The 21,139-nt window shown below is 35.9% G+C and overlaps 4 protein-coding genes across 4 annotated transcripts in view; 2 read left to right on the top strand and 2 right to left on the bottom strand.

The window, feature by feature from the left end:
* Positions 1 to 2,489, top strand: part of LOTGIDRAFT_165035 (hypothetical protein) — a gene marked incomplete at both ends in the record, with an annotated part of 2,878 nt that extends 389 nt beyond the window's left edge. The window contains one exon of the mRNA XM_009061553.1: positions 751 to 2,489. Coding sequence (XP_009059801.1) covers positions 751 to 2,489 — 1,739 coding nt within the window. The remainder of the gene's footprint in view (positions 1 to 750) is intronic.
* Positions 2,490 to 8,995: 6,506 nt separating this feature from the next.
* Positions 8,996 to 12,756, bottom strand: LOTGIDRAFT_165034 (hypothetical protein; the record flags this gene model as incomplete). The annotated part of the gene is made up of 9 exons (XM_009061552.1): positions 8,996 to 9,134; positions 9,227 to 9,379; positions 10,164 to 10,272; positions 10,459 to 10,550; positions 10,831 to 11,030; positions 11,446 to 11,567; positions 11,910 to 12,019; positions 12,285 to 12,403; positions 12,682 to 12,756. The coding sequence occupies 9 exons, from the start codon at positions 12,754 to 12,756 to the stop codon at positions 8,996 to 8,998; spliced, it is 1,119 nt and encodes a 372-aa protein (XP_009059800.1).
* An 809-nt stretch (positions 12,757 to 13,565) lies between these two features.
* Positions 13,566 to 17,751, top strand: LOTGIDRAFT_125277 (hypothetical protein; the record flags this gene model as incomplete). The annotated part of the gene is made up of 8 exons (XM_009061551.1): positions 13,566 to 13,786; positions 14,175 to 14,398; positions 14,823 to 15,008; positions 15,773 to 15,982; positions 16,365 to 16,450; positions 16,718 to 16,809; positions 17,035 to 17,158; positions 17,479 to 17,751. The coding sequence occupies 8 exons, from the start codon at positions 13,566 to 13,568 to the stop codon at positions 17,749 to 17,751; spliced, it is 1,416 nt and encodes a 471-aa protein (XP_009059799.1).
* A 2,679-nt stretch (positions 17,752 to 20,430) lies between these two features.
* LOTGIDRAFT_125198 (hypothetical protein) lies at positions 20,431 to 20,598 on the bottom strand (the record flags this gene model as incomplete). Its single annotated transcript, XM_009061550.1, has 1 exon — positions 20,431 to 20,598. A coding segment is annotated over one exon (168 nt), but the record flags the coding sequence as incomplete, so codon positions are not given.
* Between the last annotated feature and the right edge of the window lie 541 nt (positions 20,599 to 21,139).

Genomic DNA, 21,139 nt, shown 5'->3' with positions numbered 1-21,139 from the left:
TCACTCAATCTGTCAGGTTACATCTCCAGATTTCGTATCTTGTTTTGTACTGTGGATTATTACGAGACGGAAGATTAGATCTAGATCTTAAAGGGATTCAAGGGCACATTTGCCTTCTTTATGGTCCCTTCAGATTCGTCATCTAAAGTCTGTGGTACCTGCAATTCAAATATATGATGACGTCACTATCGCAAGTACCATGTAAGCAAAACACAAGCAGTCAGTGTCCAACAGATACGCGTACACAGGCCAGCAGACGTCTTTTCAATATCTTTAATTGGTTTAAATGTGATTGAAATGTATTCTATACCACTGTAAATTGTAGACTCCAAAACTTATTTTCAATAGTACAGCAATTAAATGCAATTACCTATTTAGTTAACTGATTTGACCCCAATTTTCGACCAAAATGACTTTTGATACTAATGCTGGGGATAAAGGATAAAATTCTCACGAAATTGACCATATTAGCAGCTTAAATCTATTCAATTCAATTCGTGGGAGAAACATAGACTATTGCTATCGATAATGGATATGAGTGATTGATTTAATGTTAAGTACAGTACAACAGCTCAACTTCATGCTGCTGACACGAGTTTCAGATATAAAATCCTAACCAGGACAGCTGATGTTGAAATGTGAGGGAAGTACCTTTTGGGGGTGACTATTTTCCTTTAAGACGCATTTTCAAAGTAAGAGAGCCAATTGAAAAGGATAAGGCTAATGAAGTATTATTTTGTCTCTTTTCAGAATCTGGTAACATGAGGTGTTTTCGTTGGTTCAACAGACTTCGCACACGTCATCACCGGTCCCGACATGCGATCCTCTGGGCGATCGCAATCACTTGTTTATTCGGTGTATATTACCTGAATCAAAATGGAATCCAGGCTCAAACTGAATACAGTCCGGATAATCGAGTACTTTTAAATGTGGCACCAAACGAGGGAGTGGATAGGGCACCAAAAGCCATCAATATGCCGCCAAATCCACTTGAAGAAGACGTTGACGACCTTGACCTTCGACCCGACCTTGCCCCCGCCACTCTCCATTATATTTGGTGTGGTAAAAGGGCGTTTGAATATAAACATTACTTGGCGATAAAAAGTGCTAACCGCGCCGCGAAACCGGATAAAATATTTTTCTATTATGAAAACTTACCGGAAGTCGATGACGAGGGTTATTACTTGTGGTTTAATCAAACTTTACAAGAAATCGATCATCTGTTGCCAAGGCAATTGAACGCTTCGTGTCCAAGAAGAGGAGCAGAACGATATCTATTGGTTTTAGAAATTCTAGAACAACATGGCGGAATATATGTACCGGAAGATGCTTTGTGGGTAGATTTTCCAGTGCACTTGCGCATTAACCCGTTAGTAACAGGTGTAACGGCGCGAAATCCAACCGAGTTTCTAGACGGCATCATCGTTGCTAAGCGAGCAGGTTTCAAGAAGCCTACCAATACGGAAGAACTTTTAGTTGTCTTGAGTCTTGGAAAACATGAACATGGTGGAATAAAACCGTGTGTTCCCATAGAAACTTACGCAAATGACGCTACTGGCGATTTTATCTGCGTGACTGTGACGTCATCTTTATTTCCAAGGGACATATGGGAGGATAACTCAAAGTTTGGCATGTTAGCGCGTGTTGTTGCCTATGGTGTTACGAACATAGCGGTAAAACATAATCTAAGGAATCCCATTCCTAGAATCGCTCATTATATCTGTCTGGAGACGTGTGAAATCAAATTTATCACTTATCTCAGTATGCTCAGTTCCGTTTACGTGGCCGGACTACATAAAGTATATTTACACGGTGTTCGAGAACCGTCTGGAAAATGGTGGCAAAATATTAAGGACGATAGTCGTTTTATGTTTGTGTATCGCGAATATCCAGAAACATTTCATGATAAATCTGGAATGACCAAACATCTCGCGAACGGAATTATGAAATTGGCCATTTTGTTAAAATATGGCGGCGTTTATCAAGACCCCAATGTGTTATGGACAAAGAAAATTGACGATCATTATTTCGGCTATGATGTAGTCGTTTCCCCGGATTGGCATCTTCATGGCAGCTGGCCAGATTCAGTGAACCACGGAGCTGTGATGTCAAAACGAAATTCAGAATATTTGATGCGTTTTAGATCTACATTACAAAAACATAAACTGAGCCCCTTTTGGTACGTGGATCATTTTATAGCATACCGAATAATCGAAAAACATCCAGACTTGGTCAATTTCGACCGCCATTTTCAAGTGAAATGTTTAAATCATAATTGTCATCCAACATGGCAGCCACATTACCGCTCAGGTCTGCTGCAGAATAAACCGGGTGCGTCTTTTAACTGGCAGAACGATACCATGAGTATCCATTGGACTGATACTTTCCCCGAGTTAGACATCGATATGATCAAATATACCAGCGGTACCATTGTTGACGTCAGCAGAAATATATTGGCGACTGCCGGGATAGATATTCAAGGATTATGAAAAACCGGAAGTTAAATATACCATCAGTATTTGGGAGTTTAAATCGTGGGCGAAATTATATCAGGGGCTTTACGTATATATTGCCTTCTATAAACACCCGGTGTTCTTCAAGTCTGAAAGATGACGTTGCTGATGACGTTTTCATTAACTCTAACGTTGCTAAGGACATTACCATTTAAAATGACGACGCTGGCTGACGTCATAATTTAATGACATTATTAAAGTTGGGTGACGCAAAATACGTCATAAATATGAATTGACGTGACGTGGACAATACAATGCAATAGTACCCTCATACTGTGCCAAAACTGTTAAAACTGAACTTTAGAAAGATGGGATTTGCTTTGTGTACGACTGTTTCTATTTTGCCAGTAAAAAGGAATGTGCCTCGGAGAAAATTTGTTTCATATCAGACTTGTATGAATGATTTGACAACTTTGATTTCGAACGATACAATTCGACGGGAGAACTCAAGTGCCTTTTGGTACCTGAGATTTGTGGGCTACTTCACTATGGGTTATATATTTTTTATTTATCTGTTTCGGGGTAGATTGTTATTGTGTGAATGTGTTTCGTTTCGTCATTTTACTACGTCAACCCCCGTAACGTGATGTGTCACGTAACGTTTGGCCATTTTACAACGTCACCTCTGTGACGGTGACGTGACTTTGCGTAACGTTGTTTCTGCATGTTCGGAAGCACAGATACGTTATGTTCGTATTTGTATTACGCAATGTATGCTATGGAAAGCGAAGGAGACGACATAGTTGAACGCAGATTTCAACGAATTGATAACATGATTTTTGAATGAAGAAATGAATGATTGAATTTTATATATATGTATTTATATTGAAATCTTGAATTAGATTTTTCTATTAAATTGTTTAAACAAAATACTATTGATGTTTTTAAACGGATAACAGCATAGGTTCACGATGATTCTATATCTATCAGCTAGTCCCTGGCCATACCTCTTAGCATTGATCATTCCCGGATTATCATTACCCGTTTACAACTAGGTTGATGGGATAAAAGACTTATGATGACGTATTCAAGGTCCCCATACTTTCACACCCCGACTGAGATTTTAACCCACGACCACCATTTAATCGGCGTAACCAAGCATGTGACGTCAAGATATCTGACTTCATGTAACCAAGCAAGTTCCAGAGAAACTCTTCCTCAATTATTTAAAAAAAGAAATTCCTGTCCACTAAAATAATTTGTTTGATGGATGCAATGTTCATCCTTCCAGGACACCTTATGCCACTTTGAGGCTGAATTCTCAACCCATTATAATTATAATTACATCCGATAAAGAGGGTATTTATTTTCATTTTAAATATCGCGGAATATCATAGATATGTTGACTGTAAGTTAACTAATTTAACAATTAAAATGATCCTTTTAGCCATCTGATCCTTGGTCAAACCTCTTATCCGAGTTATCTTACTCACATTTACAGTTGTGTCAACCGAATCAATGGAGAAACAAAACATAAAAGGGATTAAGAGGTTTTCTAAAAAAACAAAAATATACGTGTATATGGGAAATTGATAGCATTGATTTTCACCCTTTCAAATTTCCATTAAGCGACCTGCCATTCCACTTTGACTGAATGTTTTATGACGTCACTATCGCAAAGGTGCTAATATTATTATCGATAGCAGCTTTGCGATAGTGACGTCATAAAAACTTTTTGTTTGTGGAATTGCGGAAACCACAGACGTCTGACTGAAAATGGGAATTGATGATAGAAGTTTCCGCGACACACATTCTTTAGAATCCCTTTAAATTGTGCACCAAATGTCAAGTTGACAAAGTGGGTCACATTGTCGTCAGGAGTTATAGAAGAGTGAACATGCCCCACTCGGTTAGCCGTAGTGCCACACCCAATCTAAGGTCTGTATATAATCGGGTCAGGGCCACTGAGCTAGTCACTTAGAGTCTACTGATTCAATTCGACTCACCGACTTCGCCCATATTAATTACTCTAATTTGAAAAAAAAAATACTCCCACGACCGAGTGAATAACTTCCCAATTAATGACCTATCGTCATAATAAAATAATAATAATAATAATAAAATGTTTCGTTTCAGTAACCGAACCAATATTTTGTGGGTAGCTTTAGGTTACCTATAAAAAGATACGCTTTTCTGAAACGATTATTTAGTTTAATTATGATTTAACAAACGATGTTTAATCTGCATAATATTTATTCACAGAAATCATATATGCAGGACGGAATGAAGGGAATTTTACCAAGAGAGTGGCATTAGCCTGGTATTTTTTGTCTCTTTCCAACTGTCGAGTGATCTGTTACGTGTAAATATTAATTACGGATTAGTTCAAAAATGAAATAGACAAGAATTACATTTTAGGCCAGCAGAAAAACCGCGTTTCCACTGAGAATTGTAAAGTAAAGCAAGCTTAGAGCCTGCGTTATTATAATTCATTTTCTCGGTTAAAGAAATTCAGTCAAGCGATTATAACGAAAATTTGTATAATTCAGTCGAAATATAATGTACAAAAACATGTTTTAATGTTAAACTTGTTTTTTTTTTTATCTAATTGCAGTCCTGTGGGTTTAAAGTTAAATCTTTAAAGGCCATTTATAGAAGTAAAAGTCTACTACTAAAGTGAAATACTATATAGAATTTACAATCTGATGTAGGCCCTATGGCTTGATTTCTTACTGGTCTCGCTTCTATGCTTTTCAATTCGTGCATTTATTTGCGTATAGGTTAATAACTTGGGGTATTTTTTCTTAATTTTTTAACCGTCTTTCTTTTGATTACAACTGAATACTAGTTTCCGTAACAATTTTTTAAAATGAAATCATACATGTTTGTCTAAAATGAAAAACGTTAGGTCTACCATCATAGGGCCTACAGTTATATTTCATTTCAATTTTCGAAGTTTGGCAAAATCTTGTCAAAATCACCGGCACCAGATTCTAGTAAAAGAAATTCTTACCTCTTATAGCATCTAAATACTATAGTATAAGAGCTTTTTTAACCAGAATCTGCCTGTGGTTCAAATAAGTCATGCCTATAATAGTCTGTAGCCTTAGTCTTATTCCTTCATCGGACAGAATTTTGATCATCTTTACAAAGTCTAGCTCTAACGAACTTTGTCTATACCTTGACTGCAATAACCACCGTTCTTGTATTGCGGAGGTTTGTAAATCCAGCGATTTGATTGGATTGTATACTGATAAATACAGTCAATCAGAACAGAAAGTCGAGTATTTAATCAATAAACCATAATGTTTTCTGTCGAGGGCTCTGATTGGCAGTAGCCTTTTCGCTAGTGTACAATACGTATTCCATCAGTATTGCAAAGTACTGGACACAGTTCTGTAATAGTTTGTGAAGATGAACTTGCAGGTTGTTCGAACTAATTTTATCTGTCACCTCTTGCGATGGAGGTTATGTGAATTACTGCAGCTTAAAAGTGTTTTCAGTTTTCAGTTTTCACGCACCAGGTGATGTAATTTTCTGCATTTCAGTAATCCAAAACGTGTCATTTCCCGCCAGACGATGTTAAAAAGGTGACGTAACTCTACACCAAGTATTGATCATGTTTGCTCTGAAATAACGGTTTTAAAAAGTTTATTATGTTTAATTGTTATAAACGTAGCGGTTGAAATCTTATACTTGTGGGTAAATAATGAAAACCCTTACAAATAGCTTTAGACCGTTCGTGTGAACTCTTTGTGGGTAAGGATTTTGGAGAGAGTTTGTGATTGCCGCTCGCTGTTTCGTTGGTTCGAGTTCTTTGTCTATGAGTGCGAATAGGCTATACGTATGGCTACGGTGCGACGAGGTGCGATGTACAGCATGAGATAATCTTAACAGTAGACAATATAAGTGAATAGGCCTACACTAGCCTAAGAGTGCGGACATGTTTCGCTTCTTCTATCATTCGATCATCCTGCACCATACGCCACATGGTACCTGTCCATCCCCTTTTAGTAATGTTTTGTGAACGGCCCCCAAAAAACTCGAATTTCTTCCCGAGAAGAAACCCCCCCCCCCCCCCCCCGACACACCCCTAGACTGTTACGCCTTAGACACCATAACAATTAGATAAGCATATTTCTATAATTATATACGAAAGAAGTCAAATCTAAGCCAAATACAGCCAGTACCATTGCCCTACTTCAAGTGACAAGTTGTGTTTGACATCTGGTACCAGCTATCAGTGTATTTAGTAACAACCACGACGATTGACTAATAAACTGACTTACATCTGTATCTCGTTGTTTATTTTTTACCACCCAACCGTGAAAAATGTCGTTTCTCATATCCCCCACACGTGTGACGCTGTCTCATTAGAGCTACTGGTTTTGTCATTTTGTATGATTTGAACACCCAATTACGAGTAGCTATTGACACGATAAAAAAAAGTTAAAAAAGAAATTCTCGAGGTAGGGCCCCAACCCACTTAAGTCCATGGGCCACCAATTATCAAGTTTGCCAAAATCAGAAATACCAATTTTTGAGAAAAATTTCACTTCTGGATTAGCAGAAGTAAATTTCAACACGTGATCTTATCATTCACGGCGCCAAATCGCCTAAGCAGACGCCAATCCAATGCATCACCTAGGGCCGCTAATTCAGTCCACTGCATTCCAAAAGACAGTGTCCGGACTCAACGTTAGTGGGAAGTATTGGCGTTTATACACAACCGGAAGTGAAAATGCGCGGGAAAACCTCCTTTTTTGTCAATATACACAGGAATGGTTGGCGTTCTCTTATAATTCTGTGTAGGAATGCAACTGGAAAAAAATTCCTAACAGAACAAACAAAGTGTTTTGCAGATGTTCACGGAAATCGTGGACCGTTGGGTATATCACACCAGCTCTGTCAACTAATTATCTTAAAGATCTCTATTTCCTGTCAGTGGTTTTTGAATCAGAAATATTTTTATGACATAACGACAGTAGAAGATACGCTGCAGTTAAGATTTCAATTTGTATTTGAAAAATACTTTGTATCCCCACTTCACAGAATATGACCAAAAATATGTGTCAGAATGCACCAAATCAAATCAATTTTTCAAAAACTTTCTTGGGGGAGGACCCTCTTAGACGCAATAACGGCTATTTGCTGGCACTTTTGTACTTTGGTCGATTTTAATCATGTTCATTTGACGAAGAATCTATGGCATGAAGCGGCAGCTGTTAGAGATGAAAGAATTAGATGTGGTCTGGAATATTTTTATTAGGCTACTGAAATCCCGTGGAACTCGAAACCAAATATGGTCGGGAGTAATTTATCAACTTCAGCCGCCTTGTTAACTTTGATGGATGTTTTCGTCTCGAGTTAGACCTCTCAAAAAATGTTCCACAAAAGTACATAGGCTACGACTTACTCGGAGTGGTGATCTACAAAGTCAAATGTGGGCAATCCAAACAAAAAAAAAACACCTAGTCAAACTAGCTGCAGTTTAGCATCATGAGAAAGTGTACCTAAAAGTATAATTCAGAAAATCTTGATCATGAAGCCGCAAAGGTCCATTTACAACATTGTACTGCAAAAGAAAAACACCTGTGTCTTACGAGGCTACTAGCTACGATTATCCTGGCCTCTTCTTACGGTCCAAGGATACGTCCTTGCTTCAAGGACAGCCGCAAGGACAGCCGTTTTAAACAAAAGGCGGAATTTGACCTTGAAGCCTAATGTAACGAGTTTCGGGCTATCTGTTTATTTGTGACGAGAACGTAAACAGAAGACTTAATGAACGTAACTAAAAACAGAAACAAAACACCCATAAAAATTAATGAGAGGTGTCAATCAAAATATTGTTGTTAGGTTGTTGTTTGATTTGGCGGGAAGTTTTTCTGTCACTAGGTTACTGGGGTAATATGAGCAGCAGACGTCAGATAGTTAAAGTCTGCTCTACTGATTTACTTCTTATAACCTTGACGATAGAAGGAAGAACGACAGGAGTGCCAAAAATGTACACTTTGTGTCTTGGCCATAATGGGATGTAGCACACTCTGTTAGCCATTGAAAACTATATATGACCTCAGTAGCTTTTTAACGTCGAAAAATGGTGGTGGTCGTTGGTCGGAGTGGGAAAGTCTCTTAACCTCGAATGAGTCGTCGTCCTTTAATTTCTACATATATGTCAAACATAGTTATTTTAAACCATTGTAGTCTGATTCAAAATAGTGATAACAGAGTTATTTCCCTTTAATTAGCTTCGACGTTTCTATAGTCAGCGCTTTGCTTCAGTCAAGTTTAATAATCATAGAGAAGTTTCAATACTAACGTCGTCAAGGAATCTGTCTACCAGCTGGTCCTTGGTTAAATATCATGACAATGATTTTACAAGGGCAATATTTTAGAGACTTTATTTGTCTGTAGTGATATAAATACAAGCTCTGCTAAGCAAATGTAGCATTATGTTTCTGTACAACCAGCTACAAACTTAGTTGTCAGTACTCTACCCATTGTAAGATTGCAAATCACATTGCATTGGTTGATGGTTAGAGTTAACTATATTTTTCAACTTTCCATTCATTGGCTTTCAGTTTCTCACTTTTTTCTGAAACAAAGATCAAAATAGTTTGATAGGTGCCTTTGACTCGGCAATAAAAATTTAAATTCTGTCCTTGAGTATGGTATGTTAAGCTATAAATTCAAGCAGATTTGATAACTATATATATCAGTTTGTCAACAAAAAATCAAGATTCAACATCTTTCAAAAATTTGCGGTTACTTACTTTTTCTTGGGTTTACTCGGACGGGAGATAGAAGGTGGCGATAAGATATCGGTGACTGGGATTGAACCAGGGGACATAAATCCATCACTAAGATGATCGGCCGGTGTTTCTATGGTTTGATCATCTGTTTCGTCTATTGACTCAGATTTACTCCTGTAAAGAATATAATATCAATATTCCCCTTATCGTGCACTACAAGGTGTTGGTGACCAAGTAAGGCAAAATTCCCCTCATTGAACACTGCATGATGTTACTGGTTGTCATTAGTCAGATAGAAGAAGACTTAGGGATTATTTTATATGTAATTGGGTACAGATATCCCTTTTACTCACTGATCCTTTTTACTCACTGATCCCTTTTACTCACTGATCCCCTTTACTCACTGATCCCTTTTGCTCAATGATCCCTTTTACTCACTGATCCCATTTACTCAATGATCCTTTTAAATCAATGATCCCTTTTACTCACTGATCCCTTTTGCTCAATGATTCCTTTTACTCACTGATCCCTTTTGCTCTCTAATCCCCTTTACTCACTGATCCCTTTTGCTCAATGATCCCTTTTACTCACTGATCCCTTTTGCTCACTGATCCACTTTACTCACTGATCCCTTTTGCTCAATGATCCCTTTTACTCACTGATCCACTTTACTCAATGATCCCTTTTACTCACTGATCCCATTTACTCAATGATCCTTTTAAATCAATGATCCTTTTACTCACTGATCCCTTTTGCTCAATGATCCCTTTTACTCACTGATCCACTTTACTCAATGATCCCTTTTACTCACTGATCCCATTTACTCAATGATCCTTTTAAATCAATGATCCCTTTTACTCACTGACCCCTTTACTCAATGATCCTTTTACCCAATGATGCAGCACCTCTTCGATTCACGGCTTTATGCTGTTGATTCTATGACAATAAAAAAACTTACTTGCTATCCTGATGTTCCAATTTTCCTCCGTGACTCCATTTTGATTCCACTTCTGTTGTTAAACCAGACGTTGTTTCTTGTTCAACTGTTATCTCAAAACTTCCCAAACCTACAAATGTTCATTTGTATTATTTCCATAATAATTTAGCAATAGTGGCATTTGAGAGTGAATTTTTATGAGTACAACTTACCCCTCAATATCCCCCTTTAACCACAACGCCCACTCCCTTACCCCTCAATATCTCCCTTTAACCACAACGCCCACTCCCTTGCCCCTCAATATCCCCTTACTCACCATCTAATTGTAACAAATGTTCTGTTTCCCCACCCTCATCATTATCATCTAGGGAAGGGAATTGTATCTCAGAACATGCTTCTTCTTTAATCCTGAAGAAAAAGACCAGGGGTAAGGGGTGAAGATTGTTCACCGAAATTTCAAAACGACCATGATGATTTATGGAGTTCCAATTTGCTTTAATTTTTATTTTAAGCTGATAAAGCCTTAAAGTTAACCCTGATGTCCAGCACGAGCTGTCTTGATGAGGATTGTGAATCTGAAACACATGTCTTAGGGTATATAGCTCTCCTGATGATGATTGTGTATCTAAAACATCGGGTATAAACTCTAATCAATTAGAATTGAAGAATAAAATAGAAAAAATCCTACCTGATGACATGGAAAGTATCTGGTTGTGAAGCAGATGATTTTTGTTGAGAAGGTTCCTGAAGTTTCTCGTATTCCTGAGCCAGCAGGTGGCACTGTCTTTCTAGATTCTCACGATATCTGACAACACGAGTCTGGTAGTAGTCATGGAGACAAGTTATACTACCAAAACCAATTTCATGATAAACTTGCTCTATAACATCCTGGAAACATCATTAACGAAATTCAGATTAGGAAATAAAAAGGTTAGGATTGAAATGAATGGAGTTTTACATCCTACATTTCTCTTGCTACACCATGCAGTGTGCAATCAAGGATAAGGTCTGTTATGAAAGGAATTGAGTTTTACACACCTTTTCTGAATGTGCTGATCAAAATAAGCAGCATCATGCAGTGTGCAATGAGAGAAATTGTTCCAGTAAAGTGGCATTAAACTGCACAGCTTTATCACTGGGCTTAGTTTCATTGTCCCATCCTAACAACTAGACCCTTTTTCCATGTCAGCCCCAAATTGGATGTATCAAAAATAAAAATTGAAATATGTCTGCCAAGAAGACACATATTTAATAAATTAGTTCATGTTTTGTTGTTTAGATAAAAATAAACACTGATACTTACAGGAAAGTTGAGTCTAGAATTAAATGCTGCGTTATCTGCGGCCGCTCGTAAATGATGTGTGAAATTCAAATAAAACTCGTTTAAAATATCAGTCAATGTTTCAACTACTGATTCAGTGGACGCTAAGAAATAAAAGACACGACCTATTTACAAGAGTGGAGTGTAGAACTGAATGAGGGCCTTATTTTCTTCGATATTTCAACTTTTACAATAGATCAATTGTAGAGCAATATAGTAATATTAAAACAGAACCTGAAACATGTTGTTACTCAGTGTGTACAACATGAATAAAATCATGTTTTAGGTTATGTATTAATTCTAAATTGATTTTCTCTAGTAACTTATTAGGGGTCAAATAAACTTATTTAAAATTTAAAAAAAAAACATTATGTGCAGGAAAGCTTCTAGATATAATAAAATCTTACAGTGTGCAATGAGGAAAATCTACAATGAATAAAACTTACTATCAAATCCAGTATGAGCACAAACAGTAGCTACAGATCTTCTCAGTAAAATATGATTAGATATTTCATCTATTACAGGAGGTGGATCTCCAATACCTTGAGCAAATTTACTGAAATTATAAAAAAAAACTCTGACAACACATTGACAATTGCATTTAAATGAAATATAACATCATTTACCCTGAGCTCTAAGAAATAGAACCTAAAGAGAATGGCAGTAACAGTGGAAGAGCTTTATCCAGATTTACTTGAGGGTTAGAAGAGGTGTGCATTATATTCACAATTATACTATATATGACTTAGTGTGACAGAATGATATTTTTTCAAAATTACAAACAAACAGTTCTCTTTAAAAAAAAAAGATGAATCATTTACCTGTTATGATTGGGAGGGATGAATGGAATTGGTTTCAGTGGTTTGTGTTTCTCTTTAACTTCAGGTAACACAGGAATAGGTGGCGCTGCTGGGTATGTTGTGTCACTATCGTTCGCTTTCTACAATAAATAAACTTAAATGAATTAATATCACCATACCTGCAAACTTTTACAGCCAGAATAGGAGTTAAATTTTCTACTTTAACTTTACACATGCAGTGTAAAATGGGGGGCATTGGAAAGTGGGCAGTTCCTTGGTTGATATCCTACCAGACTAATTTAACACATTTTCCATGTTATATTTCCTTAGTCTCTGCACAACCCAACTTGAATGATGTCTCATTTGCAGGATTAGACACTATTTGTATGTTAGCCATTGTAAGCATGACAGAACTTACGCTTTCTTGAGCACTATGTATCAACTGTTTTAGTTTCTTACAATATTGGATTAATCTAATGGTATGCAACGTCATGGGGTCAGTTGAAAATCTCTCTGCTGGTAAAGGACTGAAATGAAAATAAGACAATCAGATAATTTGTCTATGGCACAATCTTGAAAATAGACCAAAAGGACGTGTATATAGGAGTGTTTTCACTGTTTTGTAGCTGATCATTTCATATTGTTGACTCTATGACTTCTCATGTCAATATGACTTGATATCTAACATTAGTTTTCAAACATGATCAATTTTTTTCAAGTAGTTGAAATCATAGTTTCAGAAAATAACAACAAACGATTTCGTCTGCGAGACTATGTTGTCAAAGCGACGTTATTAAATGGCTGCCGATTTTGTTTTGTAAATCTTTTTTTATGTGAGAAGTTTTATATCTTTTACGTGAAATAAAGTAAGTGTCCAATTTTTTCAGATAAATTTGGAATCATATTTGTTTTCAATGTTGGTTGACATCGTGCTACCTGAATTGATTATTTACTTTTGATTTGACTTCTAATATCTAAATCTAACTGAGCCAAAAAATTCTAAAAAAGCAAGAGTCAAAAACCATAGACGTAAGAAGCCATAAAAAGAAAAAGAAAATGTAGTTAGATCTAGGTAATAATTCAAAATTAAGTCCTAACATAAATGTACCATAGGCCTACCCTATATAATTTGTCATCATCATGATCATGACTAAAAAGTAAGACTTAAAATTAAAACTTCTTTCATTTCATTGATTTATCATCATGACTTATAAATCATTGTAAAAATAGTCCAGAGCCTATGTCCTACTAGTATGATAACATTTATTGATTGCAAAGTTCATCGAATTTCAGAAAAATAAAATGGCAGCCATTCTGCCACCTATTGTTGGTCAAAGAACCCATGTTAACCAACCACCAGCAACAGAATATGTTCAACAAAAATCTATTCCACCTATCAAAGGGGGTGTGTTTAAACTTCAACCAGTCAACAAGCCTCAAGGTAAAGCAGATCGGGAGTTGATGAATAAAAGAGTAAAATTACGTGCTGAGCAGCCATTGTTAACAAAAACACACACACAGAAGTAAGTTTGATGAGTTTTAAAATTGTTAATGGTACTCATAGATCATGATTACAATTAACGCATTGCTTATTTTTCTTAAATTATATAAAAAACTTAAAATATACTTACTTTTGACTGGTGCTGGGTATCGTCAATCATGCCACAATACGATACATATCGCGATACATCGATTCACCAATATAACATGCCAGCACTACTTTAAACATATGCATCACATGTTAGCACCTTTCACCATCAGTGATCAATAAAAAAAAAAATGGCGGACCATCAATATTAACTGAGACATTCTAAAAATTAATGTCACTGTCCAAATTCGTCAGGTGCTGTTTAGAGTTAAAAATGTTCACGAACATGCAATGGTTATAAATATCGGCCATCTTGATTTCAGATACAGAAATACTTACATACACAATCTTAGTCTAGACATGTTGGCAGCTGGATTTCATTTATCATTTAAAGAGTTATTTTCTCTGATTAACCAACAAGAGGCTGATAGACAGAGGGCCGGTCCCGAGTCTGTCATGTGGACACAAGTCATGATCATAGACGAGGAGGAAAAATTAGATATGTTACAGAAATATCTCACAGAAGCAGAAACTGCTGAAAGAAAAGGTATTTTTTTGAATCATTTGATGACAGTCACGTTTCTTCAGTGGAGGGGGCAATACCTGACACTGGCCCGGCTTTGGCCCCCGACTCTCAAATTTCCTATCATTTTACAAAGGGAAAGAATTGCCTGTTTAACAGAGTTCCATAAAATTTGAGAAGTGTTTTGTAAAGGGAATTTGTAGGACAGTTCTATCCTCAGTCAATCTATGAAAGTCTGGTGACGTGACCATAAATATGAAGTCATCTTTCTTCATAATTAAATGGTACGGATAATCCAGGAAAGATCATGGCCGAGAGGTTTGGGCAAGGACTATCTTGTATACAGGGTCCTGGAGAACCTTCGAAACCCTACACATAAAGAATTGTCTCGGTTATTTCTTTATTTGTAAGTCCTCCTGCTATTTTATCTTTATCTTGACTATTATAGGAGAGTTTGAGAAAGTTTATAACGCCCGATATGAATTAGCCGTGTATTTTGAAGATTCTGGAGACAAATGGTTGTCTGATCATTTTTATACGACATGTCTCTCTACCAGTACCAACGTTAAGTCAGATGGTGGACGACTCCAGGCTGAGGGAGAACGGAACGTCGGTCTTGCACTGGAAAAAAGTGGTAAGTTTAAAAAAATGGCAGCCTTGCAAGACTTTGTATCTAAAAATTTTACAAGCAATTTTGTCGTAAATGTGTTGATTTAGGAATTTAGTTACACACAATATGACAAATTTGTATTGTAGAATTTTTTGTTTCGGAGTCTGCTTACGAAATATTCTTAAAATTGCTTTAGTAGGATTTTAAATATGGAAACCCTAGAATGAAAATCTTGATGTTTGGTAGAGCTTGTTTAGTTGTTTAAATGTGAAGCACAAAAGAATCTCATTTCACAATATTCTATATATTTTGATAAATGTTCCCTCTTTGTAGATTTTTCAGAATTCACAAGCCCATAATTGGGAATGTTAGTTTATGCTGGCCTTAGAATTGAAAGGAATGTTTTTTTAATTTTATTAGATAGAAATTTCGTATTGACCTCATGTTCCTTATCTTCACAATGTCAAGTTATAACCAACTCTCAATACTTCATTGGGCTTTTTTCTCCTAATCAGGGATTGCAACGATTTGATTGGATTGTACGCTAGTGAATATAGCCCTTGACAAAAAGACTAAACATTATGGCTTCTGGTTTACAGGCTTTCTGTCGTGGCTTCTTTTTGATTGTATTTTCTCCAATCCAATCAAATCGCTGCATTTACAAACTTCTGAGATACATGAAAAGTAGCTAATGAAGTCCAGATATAAGACTCAGTTCGTAATAGCTTGACATTGTGAAGATACACGTTTCCCAGTAGATGTCACCTTCACAGCACCTTGTTTTTCAGGACGATATTTCGAAGCTGCTGAACATTTTGAATTGTATTATAATTTATCGTGTAACCATGACGACTGGATGAAGGACGACGTCACGTTCCATCGTGATGCCTGTATCAATTTGTATCATATTAATTCTGTCATTGGACAGGAATTACAGGATTCTGATCCCGAACAGTCTCTGGAATTTTTACTGAAAGCTTTTAACAAAGCCAAAGAAAGTAAGTTTTTTATTTGAAGGTTCAGAAAAATCAAGGTGACCTTTTAAACACTTAGACCTTTTGAACTCTTAAGTTATATAACTCGCTTGGCCATTTCACAAGCTGCGCAGGTATATAGATGTTTCTTGTAATTATGAAACAGGGTTAACCACAACCTAGGGTAAAAATATCAGATTTTGGAGATGCTCTTTCCATATTCTCTGCATACAATGTGGAACCATGACGGTGAAGTAAGTTTATATTGAGAATTCAAACTTTGAGCTGTTCAGTCAGGCATGTCTGGCAAATAAGGCCAAGTCAACAGCCCTGATTTTGGTATATTAAAATAAGTTTATAGTTGCTTATCTGATGACCATATAACTTTTGTATTTTCCCCTTGTAGGTTGTGACCGTCAGCTAGAAGGCGAGGCAGCTTATGAATTAGGTCTGGCCTATGAAAGAAATGGGGATGGGGAAACAGCTCTATTGGTAAGATTTCACATTTTTATAAATTGACACAGGGCTAGTCATCATCAGTGATCCAGAATTGTTATAGACTTCTTTCATTTCCTTTTTTTTAATTTTCTTGATCTCATACTTTGAAAATGTCCAAGATAGCTTGTTGAGTCTGTTCGCATTTAAACTTTTATTTATGGATAATATTCAGATAGATATATGTCAATGTTATCCTTGTTATTGGAAATATGACTTATTGATCATGATTTAGTTAAATACATAGCTTCCCCTCTTTTTCAGCATTTAAATCATTTCCTGGAGACGTGTAAACGTGCGGAAGATGATGAGGGAATCGGACGAGCTTGTGATGCCATTGCTAAAGCTTACTCTAGGTAAGTATTGACATTCTGATTAAGGACACTTTTTGCTTTGGTTTGTTCCTGATAGATGTACAAACACTTAGAATGGGATCTACAGAATGTTCCTTTGTATTAAAATGAAATAGAGTTTCATGTCCTACTTATATGCATATGAGAATATTCATTCAAGCAAAGCCATGATATTTGAAACCTTGGAAAAATATTGGCATCGTCTTTGATAATTCTTATTATTTGCAGGAAAGGGGAGGTAAAAGAGAGTATACATTATTTACAACAGTTCGTAGAAACAGCAGAACGATCTAAAAAAGAAACAGAATTAAGTAAAGCTTGTCACAATCTTGGTAACTTGTATAATAAACTGGTAAGTTGTATAATAAACTGGTAAGTTGTATAATAAACTGGTAAGTTGTATAATAAACTGGTAAGTTGTATAATAAACTGGTAAGTTGTATAATAAACTGGTAAGTTGAGAATGATGGTTTATTTGTTAATATGAAGGATTTGTGATCTGAACAAAAATCCCTTAACCCTTTAATAAACTGAGCCATATGACATTCATGTTATGTTGATAATGCCTGTTTCACCTGAGCTTGGCTTAAGAGTCCAACAGGAAATGAATAAATTCTTTGGACAGGATACCCTAAAAATATTAGGTTCTAATAGTATTTTTTTCTATTTTAGGGTAAATATGAAGAGGCTGCCGAATATTTCAGTAAAGCGTACAACATCAGTCGATCATTAGGAGAAACAGTATCTATTAATACCAACAGAGTCCAGTACGGAATTTCAATGGCTCATCGTATGATGGCTGGGTTCGGAGCTCATCTAGTAGATATCAGTCAACCATCTATAGAAAGAATTGTAGATTGGAAGAGCTCCAGGACGGATGAATTCGATAAACCTTTCCCAGAACCCAGTAAGTCATCTGCATTTTTTAGGAGTTTAGATTATTAATTGTATCAGTTTTAACTGTATTTCTAATTTTAATGATTTCTGATCGTAAAATGGTAAACTAATGTGACTGTGCTGGATTTCTCCCACATTGCACACTGATTGGCATTCAGGCACAGATAAGTCTGTCAGGCTTAGTATCATACACTGTAATGTAGTATTTACAACTCCATTTAAACACCATTAGTTTAAGATCTAAGAGTAAGACTGTTTCAGATTGTGACAGACAGTTTTTATCCAACCGATGCTTGACGTCCGACAGAACCTTGCCAAAAATGGACATTTGATCTATTCTGTCGGACATGTCTGGAAAAGAGAGCCAAATCAGCAGCACTGTAAAGCTTTGCATTATTTTCAGAACCAATAGAAGAGGAATCCGCGCCAGAGCCTGTCAGTGAGCCAGAAAAACTCGTGGAAGAACCAGAACTAGAACGAGACTCAACCAATAATTCTTTTGAGTCTCAGGAAGACGTGGCAGAAGTCAATCCAAATACAGAAAGGGAAGTAACTGCTGGTACTACTATTACTATAACAACAGAATCTAGTATTGGAGAATAGATCAGTGGGGCCTGCTCGATTGGCAAGTTCTGCACGTTTGGGATTCATGAAATCAACAGGACGTTCAATGAAAAAAGTTATAAAAAAGAATGCATTCCAAGTGTGCCGAAGAAAATAAAAGTGCAGACAGAATTCTAAATTGGAACAGGCAGAACTCACCAATCGAGCGCCACCCAAAGCAATAATCTGTTCATGAAATTATTATCAATTATTCATGGGAATCTATTTTCATGGAAACTGGAAAGGTGAAAGGTCATTTTATCCATGAAGCCATTTTGATGATCAAAAATGCTATTAAGGTCCTTCTGTTGGGTAGGGATGGTCAGGGTGTGCATAGCCACAGCCTTTTTTTAAAAGCAAAGCATCGATCAATTTCAAAATTAAAGATTTTGTCTGAATTGAAACATTGAAAATATGTGGTATTAAAACTTTGTATAAAATAATTTGTATGTAAATAATTTATTTAGTGATATTAGCTTATATCAGTCTAGCCTATTGTAGTAATCTTGCAGTGATTCTGTGATATAGTTTTATATTCAATATAGCTTCCCTTGATGTATTTTTATATCCCCTCCCCCAAGGCCTTTGTTGCCCCCAATATATATTTATACTCCCTCTGCCCCCCTGTGATAGTTTGTGTATGATTAACAATATTTATTTTTGTATATATGAAGAATTTGTTGATAAAATAATATATCTAGTAACTTCTGAGGATATAATTTTTGAGAAAATCTTTTGTGGATAAAGACCAACTGTAATTTGAAATTGAAAGGCTGTAGCAGTCAGAACGTTGGAATGACATCACATCATGGTTACATCGATCAAATGATGATCAGAGGTTATCTCTTAAGGAACGAGAATGCTGGTGACCTTGAATAAGTCTTCTTCCAATCAGTAGGTATCACAATGGTCAAGATAATACACATCTTATACATAGACTGCAATGGCCAGCAAGACTCATGGAAGATTGTGAATGCAGCGATTTGATTGGATTGTATCTCTAGCTAATACAGCCAATATGAGCCCTTGACAGAAAGACTGTAAAAGATAATTATGCATGTAAAAATAAGGGCCTTCATTGGCATTAAATCCAATCAAATAGCTGACCCTGAAACAAGAAAGCGTGTCATTGCAGTAGAGGTATTTGAAGACGTAATGCCTTGAACATTGTGATGAGATAATCCAGAAAGTTCATTTTCAATAGGTTTTTAAGGACCAGCTAGCTTGCTGATAGACTTGATCATGGTATCCCAAATACTGGTAGGACAAATGCGAGTGTGGTTTGGACACAATGCCTCTTGATACACACTCAGCTAATTAATAAAGAAGTTAGTAATTATAGACCCATCTTTATTGTATCACATAGAAATAACAATAATATATATTAGATTCACCATTATAAATAATCAATATCTAAAACATTAAATTCCCATATAACTTAAATAAGAAAAAACTCCAAAAATATGATCCCATATTTTCAATATAAAATTTAAATCAACATGATCAAATTTTTTAACAATTAAATTTCCAAATATTCTTAAACATTAAAGACTCCACAATTTTTCTCTTATATCATAAATTTCAATTTTAGAAATTGTTCTTTAGTAAATCTATAATTTACATATTCTTAATCAAAATATAACATAATTATTCTTGGTTAATTCCTTCATTTACAGTTAATTTTCCAAGATTAATTTCTTAAAACCATGAAAGCCCAAATTAATACCATTAAGTGATTCCAAAATATTAACAAAATTAAAAGCATGTATTTTACACAAAAGCAATATCTATTGACCAAAGCAAAACTACATGAAAGAGTCCATAAATAACGATACTTAAAAATTTTCATACAAACAACTATTATACCAAAATAATGAATTAAAAAAAAAAACTATCAAAAATGGTATCAAAAAAGAAAAACAGAATCCTTTTGTTCAATGCTACATAAATTCCCTCAAAATTTAAGCAAAATCTGTCAAATTGATCAAAGTGAAGCATTAATTAACAATAATAATCATTATACAGTTACAACACCAAAACCAAATTTCAAAAATTCAAAATAAATTGGTATATGGGATATGGGTCATAAATATGATTTCTTTTGATTGGTCAACTTTGGTGAATCTAAGCTTTATAACCTCCATTGACTCTACGATCAACTGGTCTGATCGAGTCTAAAGCTTGACTGATATCGCCTTCCTTCGCTTCCAGTAGACCAGTCAACCAGCCACCTTCATTATTGAATCCCATCGACATCATCTGCTCCAAGGCCTGCTGAATTCTGGGATCTGAAAATATTCAAGTGAATATTATTAGTATTATTAAAGTTTTAGCACAGTGTGCAACGAGGGAAATTTTGGCCTTAATTATCTTTTGGCTGAATTATTAAGAGTTATTGATATGCTCCATATTAAGCTAGTGACAGTAAGCTATTGGGGAAATTTTGCCATAATAATTATTGCTAAGAGGAAGTATCAGACCAATAGAAATGATAAGTAGTCCATATTTTCCTTTTCTGCTCCAGAATAACCAAAGGACAGTGTGCAATCAGGGAAATTCTGCCAGAAACAGCAATAGCAACTGCCTACTCGATAAACCAATGAAATCTGAAGCAGTCATTTGAGAATACCACTGACAAAAAGCAACTGGATAAAAAGGTCACAGAATGTTTTCACTTACCAGGGTGGGGTGGATTAGAAGTGGGGGCAGGAGCTGGAGGTTTGGTCACTATAGGAGTAGCCCCATCAGTTGTTTCCTTGTCACTCCTTGGTTTAACTACAGGAGTAGTAGGTTGGATCTTCTCAGCGGTGGTACTAGCTGAAGCAGTGGATTC

This window comes from Lottia gigantea (genome assembly GCF_000327385.1).
Source record: "Lottia gigantea unplaced genomic scaffold LOTGIsca_49, whole genome shotgun sequence".
In the NCBI taxonomy this organism is placed as follows: domain Eukaryota; kingdom Metazoa; phylum Mollusca; class Gastropoda; family Lottiidae; genus Lottia; species Lottia gigantea.
This window is presented reverse-complemented; position numbering and strand designations above follow the sequence as displayed.